The 26715-nt window shown below is 38.1% G+C and overlaps 2 protein-coding genes across 2 annotated transcripts; one reads left to right on the forward strand and one right to left on the reverse strand.

The window, feature by feature from the left end:
- Positions 1-629: 629 nt before the first annotated feature.
- Positions 630-10982, reverse strand: LOC117983622 (stabilizer of axonemal microtubules 2). Its single transcript, XM_034970236.2, has 13 exons — positions 10811-10982; positions 9513-9663; positions 8162-8365; positions 6948-7134; positions 6235-6377; positions 5422-5513; positions 4918-5028; positions 4435-4531; positions 3900-4086; positions 2615-2707; positions 1999-2111; positions 1155-1248; positions 630-849 (listed from the first exon to the last, which is right to left on the reverse strand). The coding sequence occupies exons 1-13, from the start codon at positions 10816-10818 to the stop codon at positions 767-769; spliced, it is 1563 nt and encodes a 520-aa protein (XP_034826127.1). The 5' UTR covers positions 10819-10982; the 3' UTR covers positions 630-766.
- Positions 10983-13733: 2751 nt separating this feature from the next.
- LOC117983623 (uridine phosphorylase 1-like) lies at positions 13734-20650 on the forward strand. Its single transcript, XM_069500004.1, has 8 exons — positions 13734-13871; positions 14807-14937; positions 16531-16654; positions 17152-17304; positions 18062-18247; positions 19418-19556; positions 19914-20107; positions 20385-20650. Exons 2-8 carry the CDS (start codon positions 14831-14833, stop codon positions 20487-20489), a joined length of 1008 nt encoding a protein of 335 aa, XP_069356105.1. The 5' UTR covers positions 13734-13871; positions 14807-14830; the 3' UTR covers positions 20490-20650.
- The last annotated feature ends 6065 nt before the right edge of the window (positions 20651-26715 follow it).

Consider the following 26715-nt stretch of genomic DNA (forward strand, 5'->3'; position numbering starts at 1 on the left):
CGTCTATTCGGCAAAAATCCGTGTCCGTCACTAACGTAAATCTATATACTTAGTCCGTGACAGGGCGAGATGGCAATCGGGGTATGAGGCGGGGAGACGCCCCGCACCTCTCCACGTCACCCGCGCTCGCCCGGGTTAGCGCGAGGCCGTCCGGGTGTGCGGGGCGTTCCCTCCCCGATTGGCATCTCGACCTGTCGCGTACTATAGTTAGTTACCTAACTAGTAAGTACGTAAATAGATGCAGTGCCTAAAAATAAAGTCTCACGTTAAATAAATAAATATTTTATTAGACAAGTCACAAAAATTACAGAATTATGTAAAACAGTAAAACGGATTTACAAAGTAAAACTAGGTAGGTAACAACTAACACAATAATAAAATAAGGTGGGTAAATTATTATTAAGAAATAGGTACACAAGTACTTAAATATCAAAAACTTTCGTGTCGTTATAAATTAACAAGTATTTCAAATAAGATTTTCTTTCCAAAAATTATAAGAAAGTGACAATTTTTCTTTAAAAAAAACGAGCACGTTTGCTGACCACATAGTTAGGTATCAAGAAGCATACCGCATTAGTTATACGTATCGTAATAAAATAAGTACCACACATTGCACACTATACCTCTGGTAGTTAGTGGTTTGTATCATACGGTGCTGGCAAAATCTGCGTTCAGCTATATTTGATACCTACCCGCAGCTAGACGTCAGGCGCCATCTTGGATTGTATCACTTGAATTTAGAACTCCCAACGTAATGGTGGCATAGTTAACCGCAACACTCGGCTCTGGGGAACGTGCAGGCACAGGGGTCCGTCGCTATGCATGTCGACGGACAGATGCAATCGCAAGCTGAAAACATAAATAAAATAAAATTACTGAATTAAGGGGGGGTTGTGGAATCATCAACCGATAGACGTCTACTGCTGGACATAGGTCTCTTGCAGGGACTTCCATACACCACGGTCCTGCGCCGCCAGAATCCAGCGGCGCCGTGCGACTCGTTTGATGTCGTCTGTCCACCTAGTGGGGGGGTCTTCCAACGCTGCGCGCCTTTCGTTGCGAGGTAGCCATTCCAGCACGTTGGGACAGCAATGACGGCTGACGCCATGGTATAATAGGCATAAGGGTGTTAAGAATGAAATGTGGTGACTTACGATTGCAGTCGCCGTAAGAGCAAGGGTCCATATACTCGCTACAGTCTTCACCAGGAGGCAAGAACGACGAACGGTAGACTGTCGTGCCATCCAACTGTGAAAATAGTAAATAGGTACAGTAGCTGGAAAGAAACATTGTACAATGTACATTGACCTTTAGAACGAGATTTCGGCTTCGTAGAGCGTTGTCTCTGTCAATCATACCTACGTGACGTTTTGTCGGTCTCAACGACAGAGACAACGCTCTACGAAATCGCTTTCTCTTTTTAAAAGTCCGATGTACAATATTTCCTGCCGCTACTGTAGGTACTTAGGTAACCCGCACATACAGTGGGTGTAAACTCTACCATGTGACGTACAAAGGCCACTGAGGCACCAGGCACCTTTGGTAGTACCTATTCGTCAAACGTCAATACCTACGTGATACCTACTTCCAATTAGGTAGGTACCTACCTACACTTAGGTATTACACAAATTGGGTATCTAAGAGCCGTGATAGCTTATATAGCCGCCTTCTATTCGAGAGGATGGCACGGGATTCGATCCTGGGCACTCACCTCTAACTTTTCGGAGCTATGTGAGTTTAAAGCAATTAAAATATCAAATACATCGTGATGAAATCAGCATGCCTGAGAGTTCTCCATAATGTTCTCAAAAGTCTGCCAATCCACACTTGGCCAGCGTGGTGCACTATGGCCTAGCAGGCCGGCGGTGGTGGGTGCTGGGTTTGACATGATGATGATGAGAATGACGTACTAGGTAGGGTCTCTACCTACTCTGAAACCTACAATCCAAGATAAAAATGATTGAATTTGTAGATCAATAGACTGGTTATACTAGTTACCTTTTGGCAGGGTTTCTGGTACTGTCCTTTGCAGGCCCAGGGCGGACGCTGAGGTGCTGGCGCGCAGACCGGCTGGAAGGACATCTTGTGGATCGTGTCACATTCCATTTTAGCTAAAAAATATCGAACAGTCACAACAAAGCGAGCCAAAATTCAAACTTTCGAGTGATTTTTCCATGAAATGGAACATTCCCAAAAGTAAACCTTTTTTTGAACACACCACAATATGCTTGCCCACAATCACACCTAATGGAAACAGATGATGCGGTCTAAGATGGGACGCGTTTACGCTTAAACCGTGACCTCAAAGATGCCTATTCATTCTTGTTTTAAAGATACCCGAATTCTAATTGGTAGGAAACACAGATCGCAGAAGAGTAAGTAGGTACCTATTCCAAACTTTAGCCATGCGTATGATGAGGAATGATGACGCAAAACGTTTCGTGCGTGTACCTAGATGGAATGTCAACGACATAAGGATGTAAATTCGTCCGACGTCTTGCGGTTCGGTGGTAAAAAGGATATTGGATGTCCTTATTTTAGAAATTATGCTCTACCTATCCAGAAGTTGCTTAAAGAAATATTAAAGACGAATATGTAGGTAAATTAATCCAACCTCCAGGCTTTTCGTAACATCTGGTTGGTGCGAAGGACATCGGTAGACTCTGGCGACCAGGGTTCAGGTATGACATACGGTTTACGGTACGATCTGTGAAGAAGAGTAACATTTATTGAATAATCTAAATACCTACATACATTATAATTTTATTTTTCTGAATTTCTCCAATTTTTTTTTATAAAACTTTATGCACTATCCAGACAATGGCATATCCTATGATGGCAGTAATTAATACCAATATAAGTATCCATTATATTATGTAGAAAAAAACCCACACGTCATCTCGAAAGGTCATCATCAGTATTAATCAAAATGTGTTCATGCCTTTATCATTTTAGCCATAAACCGAAACAAGAACGAAAATTGTTATTTGGAGATAAGAGCACTGCAATTCACGACAGCTAAGGGAACTTATAAGAGTTATAACAAAACGTCGAGGCATTGGCGTCACTTTACATTTGACGAATCAAACCGAGAATTCCCGCACTCTAGTTTACTCTGGTAAGGGTTTGGCTGCAGTGTCACCTAGTCCTAGTGGAAGTCACGATAAGGATTAATCAATGCGATAAGGTAACGGGAAGGGCGCTAATCGCTTTCAAGTTTTAACGCGTGAACTTACGGAAGCGCTTTTACAATACGGTATTTGACAACTAGTCAAATCAGTAACTTTTTATCAAACGTCAAAACGCGCGCTTAGTATGCGAGATTCTATAAAATACCGGTGTGTGACGTCACAATCATTTGACGTGCTTTTTTTAGTTTAATCGATAATTTAAAATGGTTATTACACTTAAAACCAACAAAGGACGTGGATTTTACGTATTTTGGAAGACCCTCTATTTAATAATCACTGAGAAATAATTAATTTTTGATGTGATCAAATACTCTTTTATTTAAATCTATATGTGTATATATATCTATGTAGTCTTATGTATGTCTATTATACTTTATTTGTATGTATTAGTGTATTAACAATATGTATTTTATATTCTTATTATATGGTGTAGTTTATTTAGCTATTGGTATTTAGGTTTATTTTACACCACCTCCCATTGTCCATTTGTTCGTTTTTTCCCTAGCGTTAAGGTTGTCTGGAAGAGATCGCTATTTAGCGATAAGACCGCCTTTTTGTACCTACTTATTAAGATTTCTTTTTGTAACCTGTCATTTGTGTTTCTGTGGTGCAATAAAGTATATACATACATACATACATACATACTCAATTCATGGGGAGATTGGAAGCTATCCGCTTTTTTGTCTAAAAAGCAAAAAACAGTCTCACTTTCGAAAGGTTGTTCAACAGCGTGGAACTTATGTGGCGGCTTGAAGGACTCTCGTATCGCAGTGGGCTTTGGCACGTAGTCGTGTCGCTGCGTGGTGAGGTTCTGCATGGGACCCTGACCCCACATGTCGTGGTGGCACGGCCTTATGGGCTGCGTCACGCACACCGGGTTCGGTAGGAACGATAACTGAAATTGAAAAGCTCTTTTAAGTTCACACGCGCAACACACGCGCCACAAGCGCGCGACACACGCGCCACAAGCGCGCAACACACGTGCTACGGTTTTTTGTAAATGGCTCCTTCATCACCAGAGGTAATCATGGCCTTTTAGAAATTTCTTTAAGCAAGCTATAAAATAAAACACAGGTAACAATTATTAAAAGACTCGCCAGTCGCCGTCCTTTCCATTCTTCCGCCCCTGGGCCATGGTCCCTATTGACCCCTACACACCTATTGGGGGTGTGGGGGTGAAATACATCCCTGAATTTCCAGCTTCTTAATTGACTCGGTAAAAGAAAAGGAATTAAACAAAAACCTTGTGCACAGTGTCCCCTTCCATCTGAGCAGTGGACGGGAGGAGATTCGGCGAAGGTTTCACCGGCGCGGGAATGGGTGCCGTTGCCGGTAAGAAGCTACGAGAGTAAACATTAATAAGTAAAATAATTAGCAACATTTCAACGCGATTAATAGAAGCTCCGAGAGTAAACAATAAGAAATACAATAATAAGTAACATTTCACCGCGATTAATAGCCTCATCTGGTGACAAAAAGGCTGGTTCATATTTTGCGCAACGGATCAGCCTGGCTGTCCGGCGCGGAAATGGAGCCAGTATTCTTGGCATCATTCCACGCAGGAATGATTTGTATAGTAGTTAGAAAAGGCTATAGCTTTAAGTTTTATTGTAATAGTATTTTCAATAAAAAAATAAAAAAGTAAAGTTCTGGGCCATATCAACCACCACTTTTACAATAAGTTACATACTACATTATGTAGATTTCTGTATTTGTAAATAGTTACCTGTTTTTGTAGATTGTTTGCGTTTCGAATCTCTTGGACGATGTCACAGGATTGGTGCAGCTTGAAGGCAAGATCGCTCGACGTCGACAATCGCTCTTCGAATCTAGGAAACTGAAAACGAGATTTTAGACCACAAAGTACCTTTAGCACACTTTTTATTTATAGTTTCAATACTGCTACATCTCGGTACGAACAAAATTTCTAATTGGGGTAAATTCAAAATTCTAACAGCGTATAATAGATCTAAGAAGATTTACTTAAGAGTTTTTGTATTGTGTTAGAATAATAAATAATATAAAACAGTACTGAATAGGTACTGATGATAAATTATAGTCGTGAGTGACGGGTATTGGTAGCTATCTTTGTATAATTTTTTTCGTCACAAAAGTTGAGACCTCACGGTAGAGTTTTTTAGGGATTATCTACTTATGAGTAGGTTTATTTTACGATTCGAGGTATTTAGGTAGGGTCTTATTATTGCTAACCTTTATGGTTTTTACTGACCTCATGGTGTAAGTAGTATTCTCTTCTAACTTCTGGCAGGGCTTCTGGTATTGTCCTTTACATGCCCATGGCACAGGCTCCTTAGGCAGTATCTTCAAATAAACACCGTTTTAAGTTTACGTAATAATCAGTCTCGCATAGCTCTAGGATTGAGGGATTTGTCACAGTTCACAAAACGTTTGGTATAATTTATCTAAAGTCAAGTATCTACGATTCGTAGGTTAGATCATTTTTTAGGGTTCGGTATCTCGAGAGAAAAAAGGAACCCTTATAGGGTCACTTCGTTATCTGTCTGTCTGTTGGTCGTGTTAAGATTGGTCGAGGGAATCAAAACCTATAGGGCACTTCCCGTTGACCTAGAATCACAAAATTTAGCAGGGTGCCACGTCTAATAGCACAAGTAAAGGGAAAAATCACTCGTGAATCGTAATAGGTTACGGTTCACGAGATACAGCCCGCTGACAGACAGACGGATGGACGGGCGAACAGCGGTGGCTTAGTATTAGGGTCCCGCTGGCACCCTTCAAGTACGGAACCCTAAAAAATCTTCTAAAAATATAAAAGGAAAAAGTGACTGACTGACTGACTGATCTATCAACGTACAGCTCAAACTACTGGACGGATCGGGCTAAAATTTGGCATGCAGATAGCTATTATAACGTAGTCATCCGCTAAGAAAGGATTTTTGATAATACGATCCCTTAGTGGGTAAAATAGGGTTTCAAATTTGTGTAGTCCATGCGGACGAAATCGCGTTAAAAAGCTAGTAATTTGTAAAGTGGAATATATCTGACGGAGTCATGTATTTACTACCTGATTAGGCATGTAGCTCATTTTGTGTGTAGTGCTGCCGTCCATCTTAGCAGCAGGTCGCTCGTAGCAGCGCTCGGGGGCGAACGACTTTACCAACTCGATCCTCTCGGGGGGCAGATAAGATAGCTTGTTCACGGTGCGGTCTGGAAATATTCTCTCTCAGAAGCTAATCTTATTATGTTTACGATTTTCGATTTTCATATCTCTAACTTCAAAAACATAGGACTTTCATATAACTTTCACCCCCATTCAAGCCCACTTAGGGCTAGATATTCCAAAAATTCTTTCTTAGTGGATACCTACTCTTTACAAAGAACACACCCTCCAAATTTCATGTCTCTAAGACCAGGGGCTTAGGCTGTGCGTTGATATACATATAAATCAATCAGTCAGTCAGGACTTTGAATTTTACTTATATATACAGACGAAGTAGTTTTATTCTTGCCTCAGACTCAGATGTCTACGAATGTAAATATACTACATAGGTACCTACATGATAGATCTCGGTTTGCGAAAGAAAACATATAATTATTGTAAACTATTGCACACCATTATAATGGTAAAAATACATTATACACTGTGACCTTAGAACTGTTGTATCATCTATGTATAAAACGTGTATTCGCAACTGATAAATTATGATTATGATTATGATTATAATTAATCTATTTTTAATGTATCAAGTAGAAGTATAGAATTTTATAAGGTCTAACTTTCAAAAGGCTGATCAACGCAGTGAAACTTCGCAGGCGGCTTGAAGTTTTCTCGCATCACGCATGGCTTGGGCACGTAGTCGTGTCGCTGTGTAGTGAGGTTCTGCATGGGGCCCTGACCCCACATGTCGTGGTGGCATGGCCTTATGGGCTGCGTCACGCACACTGGGTTGGGTTGGAACGATAACTGAAATTGAAAAGCTGTTTTAAGTTCATACGTGCAACACACGCAGCACACACGCAGCGCACCCGTGCAACACACGTGCCTCACACACGCCACATACGCCCAACACACACGCAAGACACGCAACACAGGCGCCACACACGCGCAACACACGCACAACACAAGCGCTACAAACGCGTAACATACGCGCAACACACGCACAACACACGCGCCACAATTTCAGCAATTTCTTTAAGCAAGTCAAAATGCTATGAGATAAAACACAGGTAACAATTGACAGTGTATTTCGGGGGTGTAGGGGTGAAATTCATCCCTGAATTTCCACCTTCTTAATTAACTCGGTAAAAGTTAAGGAATTAAATTAAACATAACTTAATGATAACTGAAATGGATAATAGGAAGATGAAAATAAGACAGCTGTGACAGACAGACAGACAGACGGACAGACAATCAACAACAACATACATCTGATAACGCTATGTGAACGAGATTTTTATTTTTGACAAATAGTACATTTTCCTTCTTGAGGTTTTTGTATCAGTAGGTAAGCTGGTGGGGAAGGTAGACCTCCGCCAAACTTCTTGGTCCCATTTTGTCCTACGTACTAAAAATCCTTTTATCTTCGGCATAGTAGTTAGAAGGTTCCATGAGCTTGTAGCTGGGCATGAGATAGAAAGGGCAAGGCACTCCTCGTATTTTTTGCATTCTTTCTCATGAAGGTAGAAGAGCTTAAAATTATTATGTGGTAGAAATGATTAGATAGATTAGATTAGATTTAATGATAGACGCAGTGTTGGAAGACCCCCCACTAGGTGGACGGACGACATCAGACGAGTTGCAGGGAGCCGCTGGATTCAGGCGGCGCAAGACCGTGGCGTGTGAAAGTCCCTACAAGAGACCTATGTCCAGCAGTGGACGTCTATCGGTTGATGATGATGATGATGAGATAATGATTTCTATAAGAACCAACGATTTCATGTAGCAATGTCATGATTTGTATTCGCGTCAAGTTTCTTAATATGGTGCTTACTTTCTGAACAGTACAAGACTCCATAGGTTCGCAGCTAGGCACAAGGTTTACAGGCGGTTTCGTCGGTACTCCACGCAGGTTCTTGCAATCGTCTACAGGGAGGTAGGAAAGTTTGTATGTGGTGCAGGATTCTATAGGAGCTGACGGTTTCATGTAGCAACGACGCGGGGCATACGAATCCGGGATCTTTGGTTGCTTGTAACACTGAAAACGTAGGTATCAGAAGTAAATAAAGGCCACATATGGCTACATCTTGCATGTAATTATGACTTTCCCCTGATATTATTAATGGAACTTGGTTGAAATTTAACTCAGGACTACTTAGGTAAATATTTTTGTGCCAAAACTACAACAAACAAATATATTATCAATTTGCATTTGACGTAAACATAGATAAAATTGGTAATAACTTAATAAGTCCTGGAAGATCAGGCTAAGTATATCGATTCAATATTTAAACTGCCATAAACATATTCTGCTATAATAGTATATAATATTCTGTTATTGCACATTATACAGTTCGCCCGGTGAGGTGACAAACGAATGATACATGAGTCATATGACCCGATCATTCGTAACTCTACGCAGGTCGACGTAGGTCGTAGTTCATTAGAGCAAATTGACGATTTAATGCACGTACTTATCTTGATAGGTAACGTATTTATAAAGTACATGTACGTCTAAGTCAGTCTTAGCACAGTTCACGACAGTTACGGAACTTCTAACAAAACGTCGAGGCGTCGACGTCACATGGCAAGCATCAAATATTAGTAGGTACCTACATTTGACGCAGGTAAGTAGTCCTAAGGTAGCCCTATTTTTTATGACCTCACGTCACCATAGCCTAATATTTGATATATCGTCAATTCAGGGTCAAACCGAGAATTCCCTCACTCTCGTTTACTCTGGTTTTAGTATTAGGTATATCTTAAAATTAGGCATTTTAAACATCAAACGTCTTATATTAAAGATTTTTTTAGCGGAAACAGAAACCAGCTCTACGTAATTTTCTTCCGAGAGCATGGAAAACAGAGGACCACCATCAGTTCCCTGTTTTATTCAAATTCAAAATTCAAATAGGTTTCCTTTATATAGTGAGTCTATAGACTTTATAGGCTCATTGTGATTAATTGATGATAGCGACACGATGTTGTGTTCTAGAAAAAGAGGCACATAATGCAAGTAGGTACAGTGCGACAAGGCTATCTTGGCTCGTGGCGAAAATCGCAACTAACGTTCCCGTCAAGTGTCCCCTTTGTTCTTGTTTCAATATTCTAAGCCTTTGTTCTCCAACAGCGCCCCCCTGTCAATGTCATTGAAGTGCCAAGAGAGCCTTGTCGCACTGTAGTACCGGTTTGACCAATGGCGGTTTGCCGCAACAGCACGTGCGGCACTGGCAGGGCCGCTCCTGCTTGCCGTACATGGGCTTGCCATCTCGATAGCCGCATTTGACGCCGGCCGACAGGGCGCATGGTGCCGCCGCCGCGGGGCACGGGATACACCTGGCGATTTACAAAACCATGGTTATTTAACCCACCAAACTGCATTCGCTTCCTCATACACCCTCTATCTAATGAGTTCTCTTATAAAAACCGGTCAAGTGCGAGTCAGGCTCGCGTAATGAGGGTTCCGTACTACAGTCGTATTTTTTCGACATTTTGCAGGATAATTCAAAAACTATGATACATAAAAATAAAGAAAAATCTGTTTTAGAATGCACAGGTGAAGACCTTTCATATGATACCCCACTTGATATAGTTATCTTACTTAGAAAATTGAAAATACTAATTATTAGTTAATGACCACAATTTAATTTTTTTGTGTAATGTAACCACAAATTCACGGTTTTCAGATTTTTCCCCGAATGTCAGCTCTAAGATCTACCTACCTGCCAAATTTCATGATTCTAGGTCAACGGGAACTACCCTGTAGGTTTCTTGACAGACAGACGGACAGACAGACAGACAGACAGACAGACAGACAACAAAGTGATCCTATAAGGGTTCCGTTTTTCCTTTTGAGGTACGGAACCCTAAAAAGCGCCCTAAAGCATCTACTGTACAACCCCGACGGGCGACGACACGATTATGGCTGACTATGCATACTATCTATAACTACGAAATGTTAGAGATGCGTGGGATTGAACCCCAGACTAGGAGGCCGACGCCGACGCGACGTTTTAAATACTAAGCCATAACATTTTATTGTTTAAACTATCGCGAGTGATTTCCATTATACATATCTCACACGCGGCTTTACTCACGTGTTTAGTCGACGTTAGCCCGACTAGTTTCGAACCCATCCGGGGTCCTTTTTCAAAGGGAGTCATAACCGCGACGCGTACGCGAACTGACTCCCTTTGAAAAAGGACCCCGGATGGGTCCGAACTAGGACTAGGAACTTAGTAGGAACTTCTAGGTGGCTAAGATTTATTAAGAAACATCATGGCTTGTTCCATCGAGCTTCGCGATAATTTTACTCACCTATTAAGTAATTTACTACAGTTAATTCAATTTAATGTGGGTTTAGTAAACCCTGATGCCCTAATACTAGATTGATCTCTCAGATATATACATCGATGGCTTTAATACACTGAAGAGCGAGTACACGACGGTTTATTTTCTAACAAGATTATTTTCAAATACTTACTCTGGCATGATTTATATCTAAAACCTTACTTAGTACAAAGACACTGTGATAAAAAATATAAAAATAAAATCTACAAACTAAATTGATAATGAACTGAAAATAATTTTACAAAAACATCTCTATCGAAAAATAGTTCGTTATAAACTGACAGCTGTAAGAAGTGTTCCTTTGATTGTCATATTTTTGAACTTCGGGTTGGTTTATTTATTTATTGTTAAGTTTTCATATTTGTGATAAATATTTAGAAAGAGGTTTGAAGATATTGGATCACGGGGACGGACGGGACTAGGATAGAACCATAGATTAATAATTATTGGTTTCGCTACGGATAGAACTTTAGTTCAGTCGGGTTGGTAATTTCCTAAAATACCAACCCAACAAAAATAGCAAAAATTACCGATAGGATTTTTAGTGTAAGTTATTGGTAGTCCAAATTCGAAATAACGAGCTTATTTCTAAGTTGCGAGCCACAATGTTGTGGTGCAATCAATACTTTGCTCATCATCTCAATTATTTTCAACTTGATCAATAAAAATATCTAGGTAAGGACTTAACTTTAAGGAGTGAATTTTGGCCACTGAGTTTCTCTTCGAGTCACAAAGTATTTACAAGTTATACACTCTCATTTATTTATATCTCTCATTTTTATCATATTTTTAATAAAATGTTTATAAGAACATCAAAAAATAAAATAACCGAAACAACATAAAATAAAATTACAGAAACAACAACAGCAAATAAAACACCAATACAACAACAGAAACAGCGACAAAAAAAACTTATAATTATTGATGAAAACTTTACCTTATTTTATTTTATCAGAAGACTTTTAAGAGCTCAAGGTTTTAAAGCGAATTCGTGAGCATCTATAACTTAGTTATAGTTTTAAAAAAAAATATTAAAGTTTATTCTTTAAAAAAAAAAGAAAAAAAAAAGAAAAAAAAAAGTTTACAAGTAAAGTTACGTGGTTAGATTAGCTATCAATATTACATGATCGATCGATCGATATCACGTAGGTAATAGATACGAAGTAACAATGTAAGCAGGTAGGCACTTAACTGATAACTGATTAATTAAAAAAACATCAGCTTTTCATACGTCTTCATTCGCAAATATCCAAATGGAGTTTCAAGAGCTCTCTCAATCTTGTCAGATTCAATGTACGGTTGATTCAATTCAAAAAGGTTGATACTTACTTAGATGCTTCAATGGCGACTATTAAAGAAACAGGCAAAGAAAGCAATAAGTACACAACTTTGCAATAATTATTGTGCATTGCGGAGTCTGCATCTCCTGAGGATGCTCCATTGTCGGAGTGAATCGTAAATTTGTCCGTCTTGTATAGCGAAAGCTTGTGGTTCCTTGTATAAATTGAGATTGTAACAACGATCGATGCAGCTAATCGGCTAGCGAGATGTTGAGATGACAATGAATAAAACCTGTCTACTTAGTTTTATTTCTTTTCTGTGTATAAATAATACACAGAAAAGAATCATGCCCACGACTTTATTCGTGTGGACTTAGGTTTTTAAAATTCCGTGGGATTCTTTGATTTTTCTGGGTAAAAAGTAGCCTATGTCACTCTCCAGATCTTTAACTATACTCATGCAAAAAACACGTCGATGCGTGGCTCCGTTGCGACGTGATTGAAGTACAAACCAACAAACAAACACACTTTCGCGTTTATAAATGAAGTAGCTAAAGTAAGTAGAGATTCCTAATTTATGTAAATCTATTTAAATCTGTTGACAGACGAACAATTGCATTCTAAATATGAGTAATTTATCATGCATTATTTGCTAATTGTTATCAATCAATGGTAAGTAGGTACCTATAGTTGCGACGGCGACTTGTACATTAGGTCGCAATAATTCATGTCATTTGTGGAAGCAATTAACATAATAAATAGGGTTTATATACATATAAATGTGGCATTTTTGTTTTCAATTTATAGTAAATTACTTAATTAATCTAAGTATTTTTAGATTTTAAACATCGCAGATCTTTAACTACAAAATAAAATAGAGATCTGCCTAGAATAGAGAATTCCTTGTTTTTGTTTTTTGGTGATAAAAATTAGTAGTCTGTCACTTTCGTACCCGTAGTTTAATATTTTACGTCTCACCAAACCAAACCAAATTCGAGAGTCGAAATACTTCCGCGTTACAGTAAACTGGATCTTAAATGCCTTGTTTTAAAGCTCAAGTTTCTCTACACTTCTACAGTCAGCGCTCCAAGCGGAGACATTGCGAAATTAAAATCAGTGGCATTGAATATTTGACTTCAATTCAAGGCGCTTTAGGTCCATTTTACTTTGATGTTATTGTGTTTCGACTCTCGAATTCTAGCAACGTTTGGTGAGACGTAAAATCTTATACTACGGGTACAGAGTCTTCCGCGTGCCTGAAATTTTTACGTTTAGGCGTAATTTTAACGATCACCAGCATTACTTCAATTACTTATCTTACAAATTCAACAATTTACAGTCAAACTCTTTGACTGTTGGCAGTCTGTAAAATAAATGATTTTGATTTGATTTAACAAGCTTGTAGGTATGAGTAGGTATCTTAGATACAAAACCACATGGATCCGTTCACGATCCGTTGATCTGTTGATGATTGAAGAACATAGTTGATGATTGAATTGTTTTTTCACATGATAAAGTAAGCTTACAGCGTTGTCTCTCTTCCAGGTTCCAGGTCTTTAAGTAATATATATTCATGGTTGCATGGTTGCAGAACAAACCTACAAACAAACACACTTTCGTATTTATAATATTAGTGGGGATGTACTATCTACCCATTATATTAATTGTATCTAAGTGTACATCATAATGAATAGATTATATTCATTACAAGGATATTACAACTACAAGTTGCAACGTCAGTACAGTACAAGCGTTATCGGCGTTTAGTTCACACGTACTTATCTGAATATCGGATCATAATGTTATGTTTTAAAACAGTAGGATTTTTTTAGAAGAATTAATAACGAGATTGCAAAAGTGTAAAGTGAGTTTTAGTGAAAAGGATTTTAGACAGTTTTTTTACGATAAATATAGGTATGTATAAAAGTAATGCCGGAAAGACCTAGTAAGGGACGTAAGTTGGAATCCCGATAAAGTATTCGTAAATCATGCGCTTTGATAAGTCTGCATGAATAATTATAGTTTTGTACAACTTACAAGCATGCTTTAGCTTGGAGTGATATCAATCTCTCCGTGATCAAATTACATATTCTTTACTAGCTTATGCTCGCGACTTCGTCCGCGTGGACTACACAAACTAAAACCCCTATTTCACCCCCTTAGAGGTTGAATTTTCCAAAATCCTTTCTTAGTGGATGCCTACGTAATAATGCATGCCAAATTTCAGCTCAATCCGACCAGTAGTGTGAGCTGTCCGTTGATAGATCAGTCAGTCAGTCAGTCATCTTTTCCTTTCATAATATTTAGATTGCCAAACAAAACTTAACAACGCTAAATTAACAAATAGAAAAATAAATTCACAAAGGCTTATCACTAAAACTGATCTCCTATAGAAACCTTTTTTGAGAAATAAGTAGAACCTTTAAAAGTAATCGAACTTCAAGCAGCTAGTGGCATTCGGCAAGGCACATAGCTCGTATCTATTATACTGATACGAGGCATGCCTAGTAATTGATAAACATTGTGGTCCTAAGGTGTTGTAATAGCGATCTGGCATTGGAAACCGCATTTTTGAACGATCCCTCTCAAGGTAGTCCACCTAGTCACCAGTTCCTAGTGGGAGATCGTCAAACAAACGTCGATTACATCAAATGAGTTGCAGTCAGCTGTCAGCACACACTCGCGAGCGGCTAAAAACCGTGAAATGAGGAAATCACTACAAGTTCAGCAGCTATGACGACTACGACGCCTGACCTTGCATAAAATCAAAGTAGATTTGAACTACATAAATATACCTACTGGATCGCTAGAATAGGTCTCAAATTTCAATTCAGATTGTTGACTTCTAGGACTTGCTCCTCGTGTATCTAATAATGGCATGCGACTGTGATTATATTCTGCCAACGATGGATGGTTGGGAGCAGCATTACCAAAATTGTTCAACTGTTTGGTTTAAAGAATATGGATCTGAACCACCTAAGTGAGTATGGTACCTACATTGCCTACATTGCTTTACTTAAAAGATAGTAGGTGGAATTTAGAAAATCGATTTATTTATTTACATTTCTTCATTTGTGACCGAAAACCGAAATATCAATTTTCATGGAAATAACTCGAAAAATAACGGACTTTTATACAAACTTCCATCCCCCATTTAACCCACTTAGAGGTGGAATTTCAAAAAATAATTTCTTATCGGACACCTACTTTTTACAAAGAACACACCCTCCAAATTTCATGTCTCTAGGACCAGTGGTTTAGGCTGTGCATTGATATATACTCGTAAGTCAGTCAGTCATACAGAACATTTGAATTTTTATATATAAAGAAGATAGTGAAAGTTCTACTTAAAGATTTAACGAAAACGGCTTTGTTGATAGAGTGGTAATTAGCCACGGCCGAAGTCTCCCACTTGACAAGATTTAGAATTAATTACGCATTTCCGAAATTGCCCCTACCGGGAATCGATCACGGGACCACCCACGTATAGGCGAACAGTGCTCACTGAGGAATAATCCATAATAGTATACCTATATACTAATATAAATGCGAAAGTGTGTCCGTCTGTCTGTCTGCTAACTTTTTACGGACCACCCGCTAAACCGTTTTCGTTGAAATTCGGTACAGAGATAGCTTTCATTCCGGGGATGAACAGAAAATCAAAGAGTTCCCACGGGATTTTCGGAAATCTAAATCTACGTGTACGAGGCCGCAGGCATCATCTAGAAAATCAGTACCCATATTATAAATGTGAAAGTGAGTTTTTAAATGTTGTATAGAAGCAGGCGTTACTTTGCGGAAGTCCATGATATACAATGAACCAAAAGCTTAATTTGCTGTAATCCGCTAAAACTGCAAATTGCAAATTGCAATTTTTGCAATTGTGCATTGTAAGGTCTACATCTCCTGAGGATGCTCCGGTGTCGGGGCGAAACGTGCGTCGATTGTGTTTGGGATTTGTGTGGTGATGCGTGGTGGTGGTGCGTATTGCTTGCCTGGTGGCTGCTTCTTCCTGCAGGTTTAGCAGTGAGAGGGCGGGCGGTGCATTTCGCAAACTGCATGTTGCACCATACAGATTCGACCTGTTTTAGCGGATTACAGCAAATTAAGCTTTTGGTTCATTGTATAGAAAGTGAGTTTGTTTGTTGGTTTGTTGATTTGTCCTTAAATCAAGTCGCAACGGATCGACATGATAGGCTACTTTTTATCCCGGGAAATCAAAAAGTTCCCACGGGGTTTTTGATAATCTAAATCCATGCGTAAGAAGTCACGGGCATCAGCTAGTCATATATATTTTAATCAAGGACCGTAAGCGTAGGCGGTTTGTTTTATTCATTTCGTATAATATTTTATGAATGTACCTACACGGACACTGGAATTCTAGTCAAGATAGGGGGCGTCTTTAGAGGACGATTCATACGACATGTGACATGTCTCATAATATTCAACCTTTATCCAATAATCTCTCGTCATTTATATCTCGTCCGAATCGTCCTCTAAAGAAGCCTGTATCTTGACTATGAATTCCGGTGTAAGTTCCGAGCTAACAATAAAATTATTATTCTGTTTGAAGGAATACAGACGGGTCTATTCGATTGAGAAACAAACACCTTTCCAGGCTACATTACGATGTTTTATATCATTTGGGCCTCGATACTGAAAATTACGACTTGCCAGCTATGTTCGGGGATGTTAAGGTGACATAAAGATTTCACTTGTAACTTTTAGTGATCTGATTTTAGTGAACCTAAACCATGTCTTAACTCGAAAGGGGTTTTCTTGTGTCTTTCTGTCTTTTTTCGTGTCCGTCTGTCTGTCTGTCTGTCTGCTAGGTTTTCACGGCTCATCCGTTTAACCGATTTAGATGAAATTTAGTACAGAGCTCTAGCTTGCATCACAGGGAAGGACATAATGCTACTTTTGATCCCGGAAAATCAAAGAGTTCCCCACGGGATTTTTAAAAGCCTAAATCCATACGGACGAAGTCGCATCATCTAGTTAATACTAAATCTATCCGTAATCTGTCGATAGCGACGTTGTTAATTATTGTCAAAAAAGACTGAAAGAAAAACTATACAATTTTCGATAAATAACAACGCTAAGAACATATTATTATCGACACATTACAGATTATTAATTTTCGCCGCAAGAGAATATTAAATAAAAACTGAACTAAGAAAACGTTTCGTTACAGTTTGTCTGCATGGGTGGAACGAAATACAGGATGAAAGAATTCGCCAAATACATTGCCAAAGTGTTAAAGATACCGGATGAGGGCTTAGTGAATTTGACTAAACATTCTCACAGATATGCCATGTACAAAGTCGGGCCTGTACTCTCTGTTAACGTAAGAAAACATGCAATTTTTAAAAGAGCTACTAAAAAGATTGCAACCCACGCAACCTGAGGCCCTACGGTACGTTTTCAAGTTAACGTAGTAGGTATTATACATTGCCCCTCTTCCATCCATACTAAAATGATCTATTTACGCACAGCATACGTTAACTTGAAAACTTATACTAAGTAGTTGGATAGAAGCAGGCGTAACTTTGCGAAATGCCATGTTAAACAGTGCAAAAATTAAGCTTGTAGCTTAATTTGCTTATAATGCGTCAAAGTAGTGTATGGTACAACGTGCAGCAATGCACCGCCCGCCCTCTCCACTACCAAAGAATTGTATCCAAGTGATGTTATATACCTATCCTCTTGTGTGCCCAGCTAGTAGAGATATCTACTCGTATCGGAGAAGTCCCGACAATTTTGTTTTTGTCCATGTTGGTTGCACACCAGTGGTAGATGCATAATTATTAATTGAGGATTCAGAAGTACTTGTAAAAGTTTAATTGAATAAAAATAAAAATATTTTTTATTTATTTATTGACTTTATAGATAGGTAGTCTTCAAATTGGAGACCGCTAGCCTAGAAAATGCCTGGTCACTCTTGACTTGAAGGTACCCATATTAAAAATGGAGGGGAAAGCTAATGTCGGAAGGGTACCTATTCCATCTTGCGGTTGGAATTAGAAAGGGGAAGGCAAATCGCTTCGTTAATAGCCATGGAATTTTGACTACTAAATTATACCTATATTTACTAATTTTTTTAGCATGGTATAGGGATCCCGTCGATGACCATACTACTACAGGAGGTCATCAAGCTGCTGAGTTACGCCAAAGCAAAGGACCCCCTAATTTTCCGTATTGGCACGAGCGGGGGGCTCAATATACCCTCGGGTTCCGTTGTCGTATCCTCGTGGGGTCTTAATGGGACTTTGAAGAAATCTTACGATATTGTGAGTGTTGTATCTACATTACTTGTTTTTACTTGAACTGCCTCGTTGGTCCAGTGGTTAGCATGTTCGACTGCAGATGAAGAGGTTCTGGGTTCGATTTTCGGGCCGGGCCAAAATTTTTCTGTAAAGATACCAGTAGGTACTAGCCCGGATTGACGAAGTTGGGAGTATTTGGCCCGTGCCTCGGGGAGCACGTAAAGCCGTCGGTCCTGCGCTGATCTGTCACAGGTTACTGATTTCCGACCCATCGGGCTATGAGAGTGAGGGAATAGAGGGTGCACCTGTGTTTGCGGACACACTCTTGTGCACTATAAACTGAAACTCGGTCTGACTGAAACTGACTGAAATTCGGTCAGGAGGACATTAACATTGACTATTTCTATTTATAAAGTTTTATTAAAGCTCTCTTTCGTATAAAATCTTGCGTAGATTTTTATAAATTACCTACTTCGAAAATCAATTCTTATGGAAATTTTCATCAGAAAATTCTAACTTCGGGTTTCAATTTCTCAATCTTCAATCGGGGTTCAAAAATTCAATCTCTCAATATGCAGCAGAGGAGTTAGACCAAATAATAAATGGCAAATAATAATACGTGCCCTGCCCTTTTTAGGGTTCCGTACCTCAAAAGGAAAAACGGAACTCTTATCAGATCACTTTTTTGTATGTCTGTCTGTCAAGAAACCTACAGTGAACCTATCATGAAATTTGGCAGGTAGGGTCTTATAACAGACATTAGGGGAAAAATCTGGAAATCGTGAAATTTTGGTTAGGTCACGAAAAAAATTAAAATGTGTTCATGAACAAATAATTAGTATTTTCAACATTCAAATTAAGATTACTGTATCAAGTGGGGTATCATTTACCTGTATATTCTAAAATAGATTTTTATTTATTTTTATGCATAATAGTTTTTGATTTATCGTGCAAAATGTCGAAAAAATACAACTGTAGTACGGAACCCTCATTGCGCGAGCCTATCTCGCACTTGGCCGGTTTTTTCATAACTCTACAATCATCAGTGCTACCTAAAAGATTTGCATTGGAGAGAAGGTTACGACTCGTGACATAAATAAAGCATGAATCCCGAAGCGAAAGGCAGGAGGGAATTGAAAAGGCTCTGTTATATGTATTTCACCGCCAATAACATTGTTTTTATCTTATTTTCAGCCAGTCATGGGTAAAATTATGGAAATCCCATCGATATTTGATAAAAGATTAAATCAGGAACTGCTGTATCTCGCGTCGAAGGAGGAAAAGTTTTCAACGTATACCGGGGGCACTATGGCTGCTGATGATTTTTATCAAGGTATCATTTTGTATGTATTGAGCCATGATTTTCAAGTGGTTAAAATGTGTAATTTTTTATTGAGATTGGTCAAATTAGTGACCTTTGAAAACATTATGGAGAACTCTAGGCATGCAGGTTTCCTCACGATGTTGACCATTGACGCTGCGTGCCCGGGATCAACCCCCCCCCCCCCCCCCAAAGATAAACACTCAAAAATATCAAATACGTCTTAACAGGCTGTATGGTCTATGATCTTTGCCTGTCCCAAATGGAAAAAATGATTAACTACTTACTTTAAAGAATTATCACGTAGCTATGAATAACATTGATATATTGTTATTCGTAGTCTCCCAGAAGCTTAGTCATTTGTTTCAGGTCAAGCCCGTTTAGACGGTCCATTCTGCGACTACACAGAATCAGATAAGCTGTGCTTTCTCAATACTTTGGTGGAGATGGGGGTGAAGAACATAGAGATGGAGGCGACTGCCTTCGCGGCGTTCACGAGGGAAGCTGGGGTCAGGGCCGCTGATGTCTGTGTGACTCTAGTAAATCGATTAGAACAAGATCAGGTAACAATCTCCTGAAATTATATCACTACCCATATTATGAATGCAAAAGCGTGTTTGTTTGTTAGTTTATTCGTTTAATCATTTAATAATTTTGTTTTGAAAATTCAACCCCTAAAGAGGTAGAGTAAAGTAAAACAGGGGTTTGAAGTTGAGGGTTGAAGGGGGTGAAGAGGGCTTGTTTAGTCCACGCCGACGAAGTCGCGGTCATAAGCTAGTGTATGTTAAATCTTGTATCAGCTTTAAACCAAGATTAAACCTTTTTAATTTTATTTTTCAGGTGACGCCTAGTAAATCTGTATTACTGGAATGGCAAGAGAGACCTATGATGATAATCGGGAAATATATTTCCAAATATTGTGAAAAATTATCAAGTGTGCATTGATATACCTATAACAAACAAAACAAAAGTATTGGCACGGGCAACCTATACTTTTTGTTTGACAGACGATAACAGAGAATCATCAGGGAATTGCAGATAAAAATACAATTTATTTCGTGTAGACGTCATTATATGAAAATAAATATTTTTTGTATTCAAATAAACTTTTACAAGTACTTTTGAGTAACAAAAATTTAGTAAGTAATCTAAACTAATATTATAAAGAGGTAATGTTTGTAACTTTGATTGTAGGGGGTAAACTCTGAAACTACTGAACCGATTTTGAAAATTCTTTCACCAGTAGAAAGCTACATTATTCCTGAGTGACATAGGCTATATTTTATTTGCAAAAAAATTAGAGAAAATTGCAATAATGTGAAAAAAATCGTCTCATCTGTAAGCTTCCGTGGCATGCGCTGGGTAAATAGTTAAATTTACACGAAAACAATGTTCGGTGGAATTGTTCCTCTTAAATAGTTCTCAAAAAAAGTCCGCGATAGCATATAATATCTATGTTTTACGGTAGGTCTTAGGAGATATCACGAAATTAAAATAATGGCGATGGCAGTCTGTGCATGCAGCGCGATTACGTCGCAGCTTACTATTTTTTCCGACTTTAGTCCATATCTATAAAACCTAAATCTACGCGGGTGAAGCCGCGAGCATCAGCTAGTATCTATATTAACTGATAGCTCTATTGTACATACCTATTTTGTTTTATTTAATTATTTTTTCTAATCCCTCTTCTCTAAAGATAATATTTTAAGAAAGATAATAGACACAGTCGATAGAGTTTATGTTACGGAAATGCCTGCATTATATTTCATACATTTTATTTCATCTAAAAGCCAAACTAAACTCTTGTCTTAAATACAAAAGAATAAAATATGTTTGCCTTGAGCGTATTGGTAATTCTATTTCTATTGAATTTCAGCAAATTGTAATTACATTGGTACGGATTCGAATCGAATGAAATTGGTTAAATAAGAGAATAGGCACCTATCTAAAGCACTCGTATTTATGTAACTGAAATACCTACTTGTATGTAGCCTTCTTAGCGTGCACCAAGTTTAAGTTTGATCATGCATGGAGTACTTACTGCAGTCTGCAGCCATTCATAGGATGACTCTGCTGATGATAAGTCCGCGACAGGTTGACATGGCAATCGGGGTATGAGGCGGAGAGACGCCCCGCATACCCGCACGTCACCCACGTTCGCCCGCACTGGGTTATCGCGGGGGCGGTGCGGGTGTGCGGGGCGTTCCCTCCCCTATTGCCATCTCGACCTGTCGCGTACTATAGATACCAGCTTGATCCATTGGGTTCGATGGATCGTCGCACTAGGAGACTCATTGGTGACGAAGTGCTGGTCTTGTCTAAGCTTCAAAATCAGTCAAGTGCGAGTCGGACTCGCACACAAAGGGTTCCGTACTATCATCTACTTTGTTAGTAAAGAAAATAGTCTCTCTATTCATGATACACCCTACGCAACGGATATAAGTTCAAAGTAAAAAAGTTTTGAGTTTGCGAACTTAGTTCTAATAAGTACATGTTATTACTTTGTGTGTAATTACTTTAATCCTCTTGCTTGTTTTCCATTACCAAGTTACCCGTACTAGGTTCTACCTTCGCCACGCTACGCTGCGATGTTTCGGTTAGGGGATTAGGTCTAAAGGAGGACCTACCTATCATAAACTGCATCTACGTACCGTATTTTCTGAAGTACTAACCATAGATTAATTATTATTGGTCTCGCTCCGCTCTACGTACTAACCAAAGAGCTAGGTTAGCACGCCTATCTAGAAGATATGAAGTCTAAGTTATTCGAGTATAGTACGCGACAAGTCGAGATGGCAATCGGAGAGGAAACGCCCCGCACACCCACACAGCCCTCACGCTAACCCGGTGCAGGTGAGCGCGGGTGACGTGCGGGTGTGCGGGGCGCCCCCCAGCCTCCTACCTCGATTGTCATCTTGACCTATCGCGTACTATAGGTAAGAGCCAATCGAGAAATAAATTTGTAGAATAATAATATATTCAGTATTCACTTTTTATCATTTCGAGACCATCATTAATTTGTCTACAACGAGTTTCGGAAATCGAATATAAATTTTTTAAACACATTGCTTACAGTTTCAGATGTTTCATGGAAGTTAATATAGGTTACTTTCTAGTACTTACTACTTTATTAAAATTATTTTGCTGCAGCATGATTTTATTACAAAGAAACAAGAAAAAACCCTGTGCGTATACAAAAAATAGCTTGCCTTTATAACTCATAAGTAATTATTAATTCTAAGCATGAACTCAATTCCATAAGAAATGAGTTTTTCTACAATAAAAAGGGGAATCGACAATCAAAATTGCTAACTATTCAACGCTCTAGTCATGGTTCATATGATAATTAACAAAAATAATACATTTTCGCTTCTATACTACACCTACATTGAATGTGGCTTAGCCTTACACCCTACCACACAAACTATGAAAATGATACAATCGATATAGATGGTTAACTTCATGAAAATAAAAGCTATTGTTGTTTGAATATATTAAGGATAGGTTGCCTACAGTACAGCTTGCGCAAAGCTTTTCGCTCCAACATGCTACGAAGCTACGTCAGTCTTTCGCAGAAATTCGTAAAGCGTGGAGGGGTCTACGCCGTTTTCGTAACCAACCTTTTGTGATTGTAACCTTACATTTTATTTATTAAAATTATCTCAATTTATTGATATCAACGTTAAAACGAATATAATATAATAAATAAATATTAAGTGGTATTTGTAATTTTGTACAAAGTGTTATTTTGTGTTAGTAATACATTCTAATAATTATTACGTGAGAATAACTGTTAAGTGCAAATAATGTGTTTTTTTGATATTAAAATAACATGTACTTAATGGAGAATTTATGTTAATGTGCCCTTCGTGTGGATTCAATGGAACATGGTGTGTAAGTACTTTTAATTTATGTTTATTTGTAATGTACACGCAAACAATTAGTAGTAACAACGCAGGAAACGAAATGACTAGGTTTAACCTTTTATTAACATTAAAAAAGATTTGGCTGACCTTAATTTACTTATAAATAAGTGTAATGTATGAATATCTTTAAATATTTGAATTAAGTCACCTATGTCGATATCTCTTAAAACAAAGAAAATATAGCAGAATTTTAAGATTTTCGAGCTAATGATGTTAATTATTTGAAACTTATTTGAAAATCTAATACTGGTAGGTAGAGACTTATATTTAAAAATATATGTTTTTACCTGTTTTAAAATAATTACCTTCTCTAAAGCCCAAAAAAAAGCTTTTCCTAAGGTTGCTTGTTGCTTTTTAAGATATAACGAGGTGTCAAAACCACACTTTTCATAAACTAATCTATATGTAGGACATATTATATAGATCACTCTGATATTACTTATTATTATTAAAGTAGAGCTTGAAAAGATACATTAGAAACGTAGAGGTCTCTCCGTGTACCTATACTTTAAAGTCTATTAAAATGGATTAGAATAATATAAAACAGGCAGGCCTATCTATATCCAGGTAGCAAAACATGCTGAATAATTATTAATCTATCTTTATACCAGTTTAATAATGACTTAAATCCTTATAAGTGCAGCGTAGGAAACCCCTTTGGTCTGTATTTGAGGGCACTAGTTTGTTTAGCCTTACGGCTTAATGGCTTTAAAATGGATGAAATTATTAGTTAAAGTATTTAAGTAGTATTTAAAATGAATACCTATATCATTAACTCTACAGTCATTAGTTTGCCACTGTAATATTTTGGGCTGTCATTTAGGTGTTTTTTGGGGCTCATTTTGGGGTTAAATTGGCTAAGTTGCCAGCTACTCTGCTCAGCTCTTATACCATCTCAAAATACTACTTGGGTATAGATATGCTAGCTGTTTGAACTCTTTAGTTTGTCAAGAAAAAATATGTCCGTATCCGACATGCAGTCGACCTCTGTGCAAAATTTTGTCACGATCGGTTTGTTTTAGGTGATTTCACGTGTTTCATTCAAATCATTTTTTTAAATTTATTATATAGCACACGCTTGACCACAATGCCACCTGATGGAAAGTGATGATGTCATGAAGATTTGACACGTTTGCTAAGAAGATGCCTATTCACTCTTGTTCTAAAGATATCCGGATTAGATTCGGATTTTTCTGGCATTTAGAAGTTATGGTGGGGTAAAGAAACTTATATACATACATACATATTACATGAACCCTGAAATCCTTATCCCGCTATCCCGTTTTTGGGCAGTCGTGTAAAAACTCCAGTAGGATTATTACAATTAGTAGGTATGGTGCATGAATATTAGTATGGATTAGAGATATTAATAAACTCTCGTATCTTAATAAACTATACGAACGCCTTTCAATTCCACAGGGAAACCCCCTAGGGGAAGACTTGACCCGGTTGGTACTGGCCCGGGCACGACACATCGCTCGCTCATGTAGTTACGACTTTTCTTTGACGTGGTCGAGCGATCAGTTATTACTAGAGATGGACTACTTTACCCATACCTGTCATATGAAAAATTACGTTAAAAACCTTTTCTTATAAGGAATGTAAAACTTTGCTACCTTACTTAAAGTAGCTTGTGAACTCTCACAAAGTTTGAAAATTATTACATTTATAGATTCACGAGCTTGTGAGCGAGAACAGTCGCATCATTGCGTGTTACAAGGGGAATACACCTTGTTGCATACAATCGTTTGCTACGTTTTAAGTTGATCGAATTTTCGCACTTAAATCTCTTTTCGTGAAAATTGGGAAGAAAAAAAATACTAGGTACAGGGAACCTTTGGAAAAAAACCCTGTTTTCTACTACCAACGGTATGGACTGGGAGTTGATGAGTCAATGAGTATGAAACAATAAAACTTAAAGCTAGCCTTATGAGTATGATGACTTTTGTTCTTACCTATACATTATTTAGTTATAGGTAGATAATAGTACGAGGTATAGGGTATTAATATACTATGAACGCATTCCAATCTTACAGGGAAAACCCCTTGAACCCCAGGCACGACACCTCGCTCGGATGAACCGGCTTTCCTTTGACGCGGTCGAGTGTTTATCACTGGATCCCGCTTACACATTATCATAAAACCGGCTAGTATACAGGGTCTCATTTTGCTTGATTGAAATACTAGTCCTAAATTTATACTATGACAGAGTAGTAGTTTTTTAAATAGTAGAGTTGTTTGATATGAATGAATAGGTATATATCGATACCAATTTATTAGACTTCTATATAATGTAAAATTAGCAGCATGAGTAATAGGATGAAGTAAATGATTGCAAGTAAAACATTGATTGAATTAATGATTTATTCATTTCTAACATTATGACGCGCTGTTGTCTGTCTTTCTGTTTTGCGTTAAATATTTTTTTGCATACGAAATATACTTAGTTTTATATAACTATAGCATAATATGCCGACGTCATGGTACAAGCTATCTCTGACTATAATCTTAGCGGTGTCAATGCATTCTAAGATGGACGCGGGATAGATAGCCTGGAAGAGTATAGAATAGTTTTATTTAAACCCATACTCTAAATCGGCCAAAACAACGAATCTGGCTCCAGATTGCTCATACTATCCTATCATATAATCCTCTTTTATCGAATTTAATACTCTCACGTCTAGCCCGTCTGGCTTCCTCATAAATATTTTGCTCCTGAATGCTTCCTCCGCGCGGCCAAGATTTACGTTCTATGTTTCATCATCGTACTATGATTTTTTGATCGCACCATGTGTTTTTAGGATACTGTTTTATAATATTATTTTGTCATAAGCCATTTTTTATTTTTATTTTGTGCCTGCTATACCCATTTCTCTCGTCGTTCAATGGCTTACGTGTGATCTCATAAAATACGGACTGTTTTAAATTCGATCGGAAAGTTAGAAATTGATTATTTCTGATTTCTTAAGAAAAAAATTGGATAAGTTTTGGCCTAGAGGAGGCTTTGGCCATGGTTACTTACCACCCTACCGGCAATAGCATGCTGCTAAGCGATTTACTAAAATAGAATTTTCAAAATTTTCTAACCGAGTCAAGCTTGCAATGATTTGGTCTCATTGCAATGTAATACTTTGTAAGAAAAGCATTCCAAATCCAAGAGATTTACTTAACGATTCTAAAGTACTTTGTAACATGTGTACCAAAGCTGTGGAGTAAGATCTTTTTTCTTTACACGTCCTCCCTCC

Source organism: Maniola hyperantus, chromosome 7 (assembly GCF_902806685.2).
Source record: "Maniola hyperantus chromosome 7, iAphHyp1.2, whole genome shotgun sequence".
In the NCBI taxonomy this organism is placed as follows: domain Eukaryota; kingdom Metazoa; phylum Arthropoda; class Insecta; order Lepidoptera; family Nymphalidae; genus Maniola; species Maniola hyperantus.

Bases quoted from the DNA above. Each gene is read 5' to 3' on its own strand.
- LOC117983622 (XM_034970236.2), bottom strand. The intron at 5,029-5,421 runs GTCAGTAAAAAC...TCTCGTTTTCAG, and splicing joins AATACTACTTACACCATGAG to TTTCCTAGATTCGAAGAGCG. The intron at 1,249-1,998 runs GTAACTAGTATA...CTATTTTCACAG, and splicing joins ACCAGAAACCCTGCCAAAAG to TTGGATGGCACGACAGTCTA.
- LOC117983623 (XM_069500004.1), top strand. From the start codon at position 14,831: ATGGCATGCGACTGTGATTATATTCTGCCAACGATGGATGGTTGGGAG. The intron at 16,655-17,151 runs GTGACATAAAGA...GTTTCGTTACAG, and splicing joins CTATGTTCGGGGATGTTAAG to TTTGTCTGCATGGGTGGAAC. The intron at 20,108-20,384 runs GTAACAATCTCC...TTTATTTTTCAG, and splicing joins ATCGATTAGAACAAGATCAG to GTGACGCCTAGTAAATCTGT.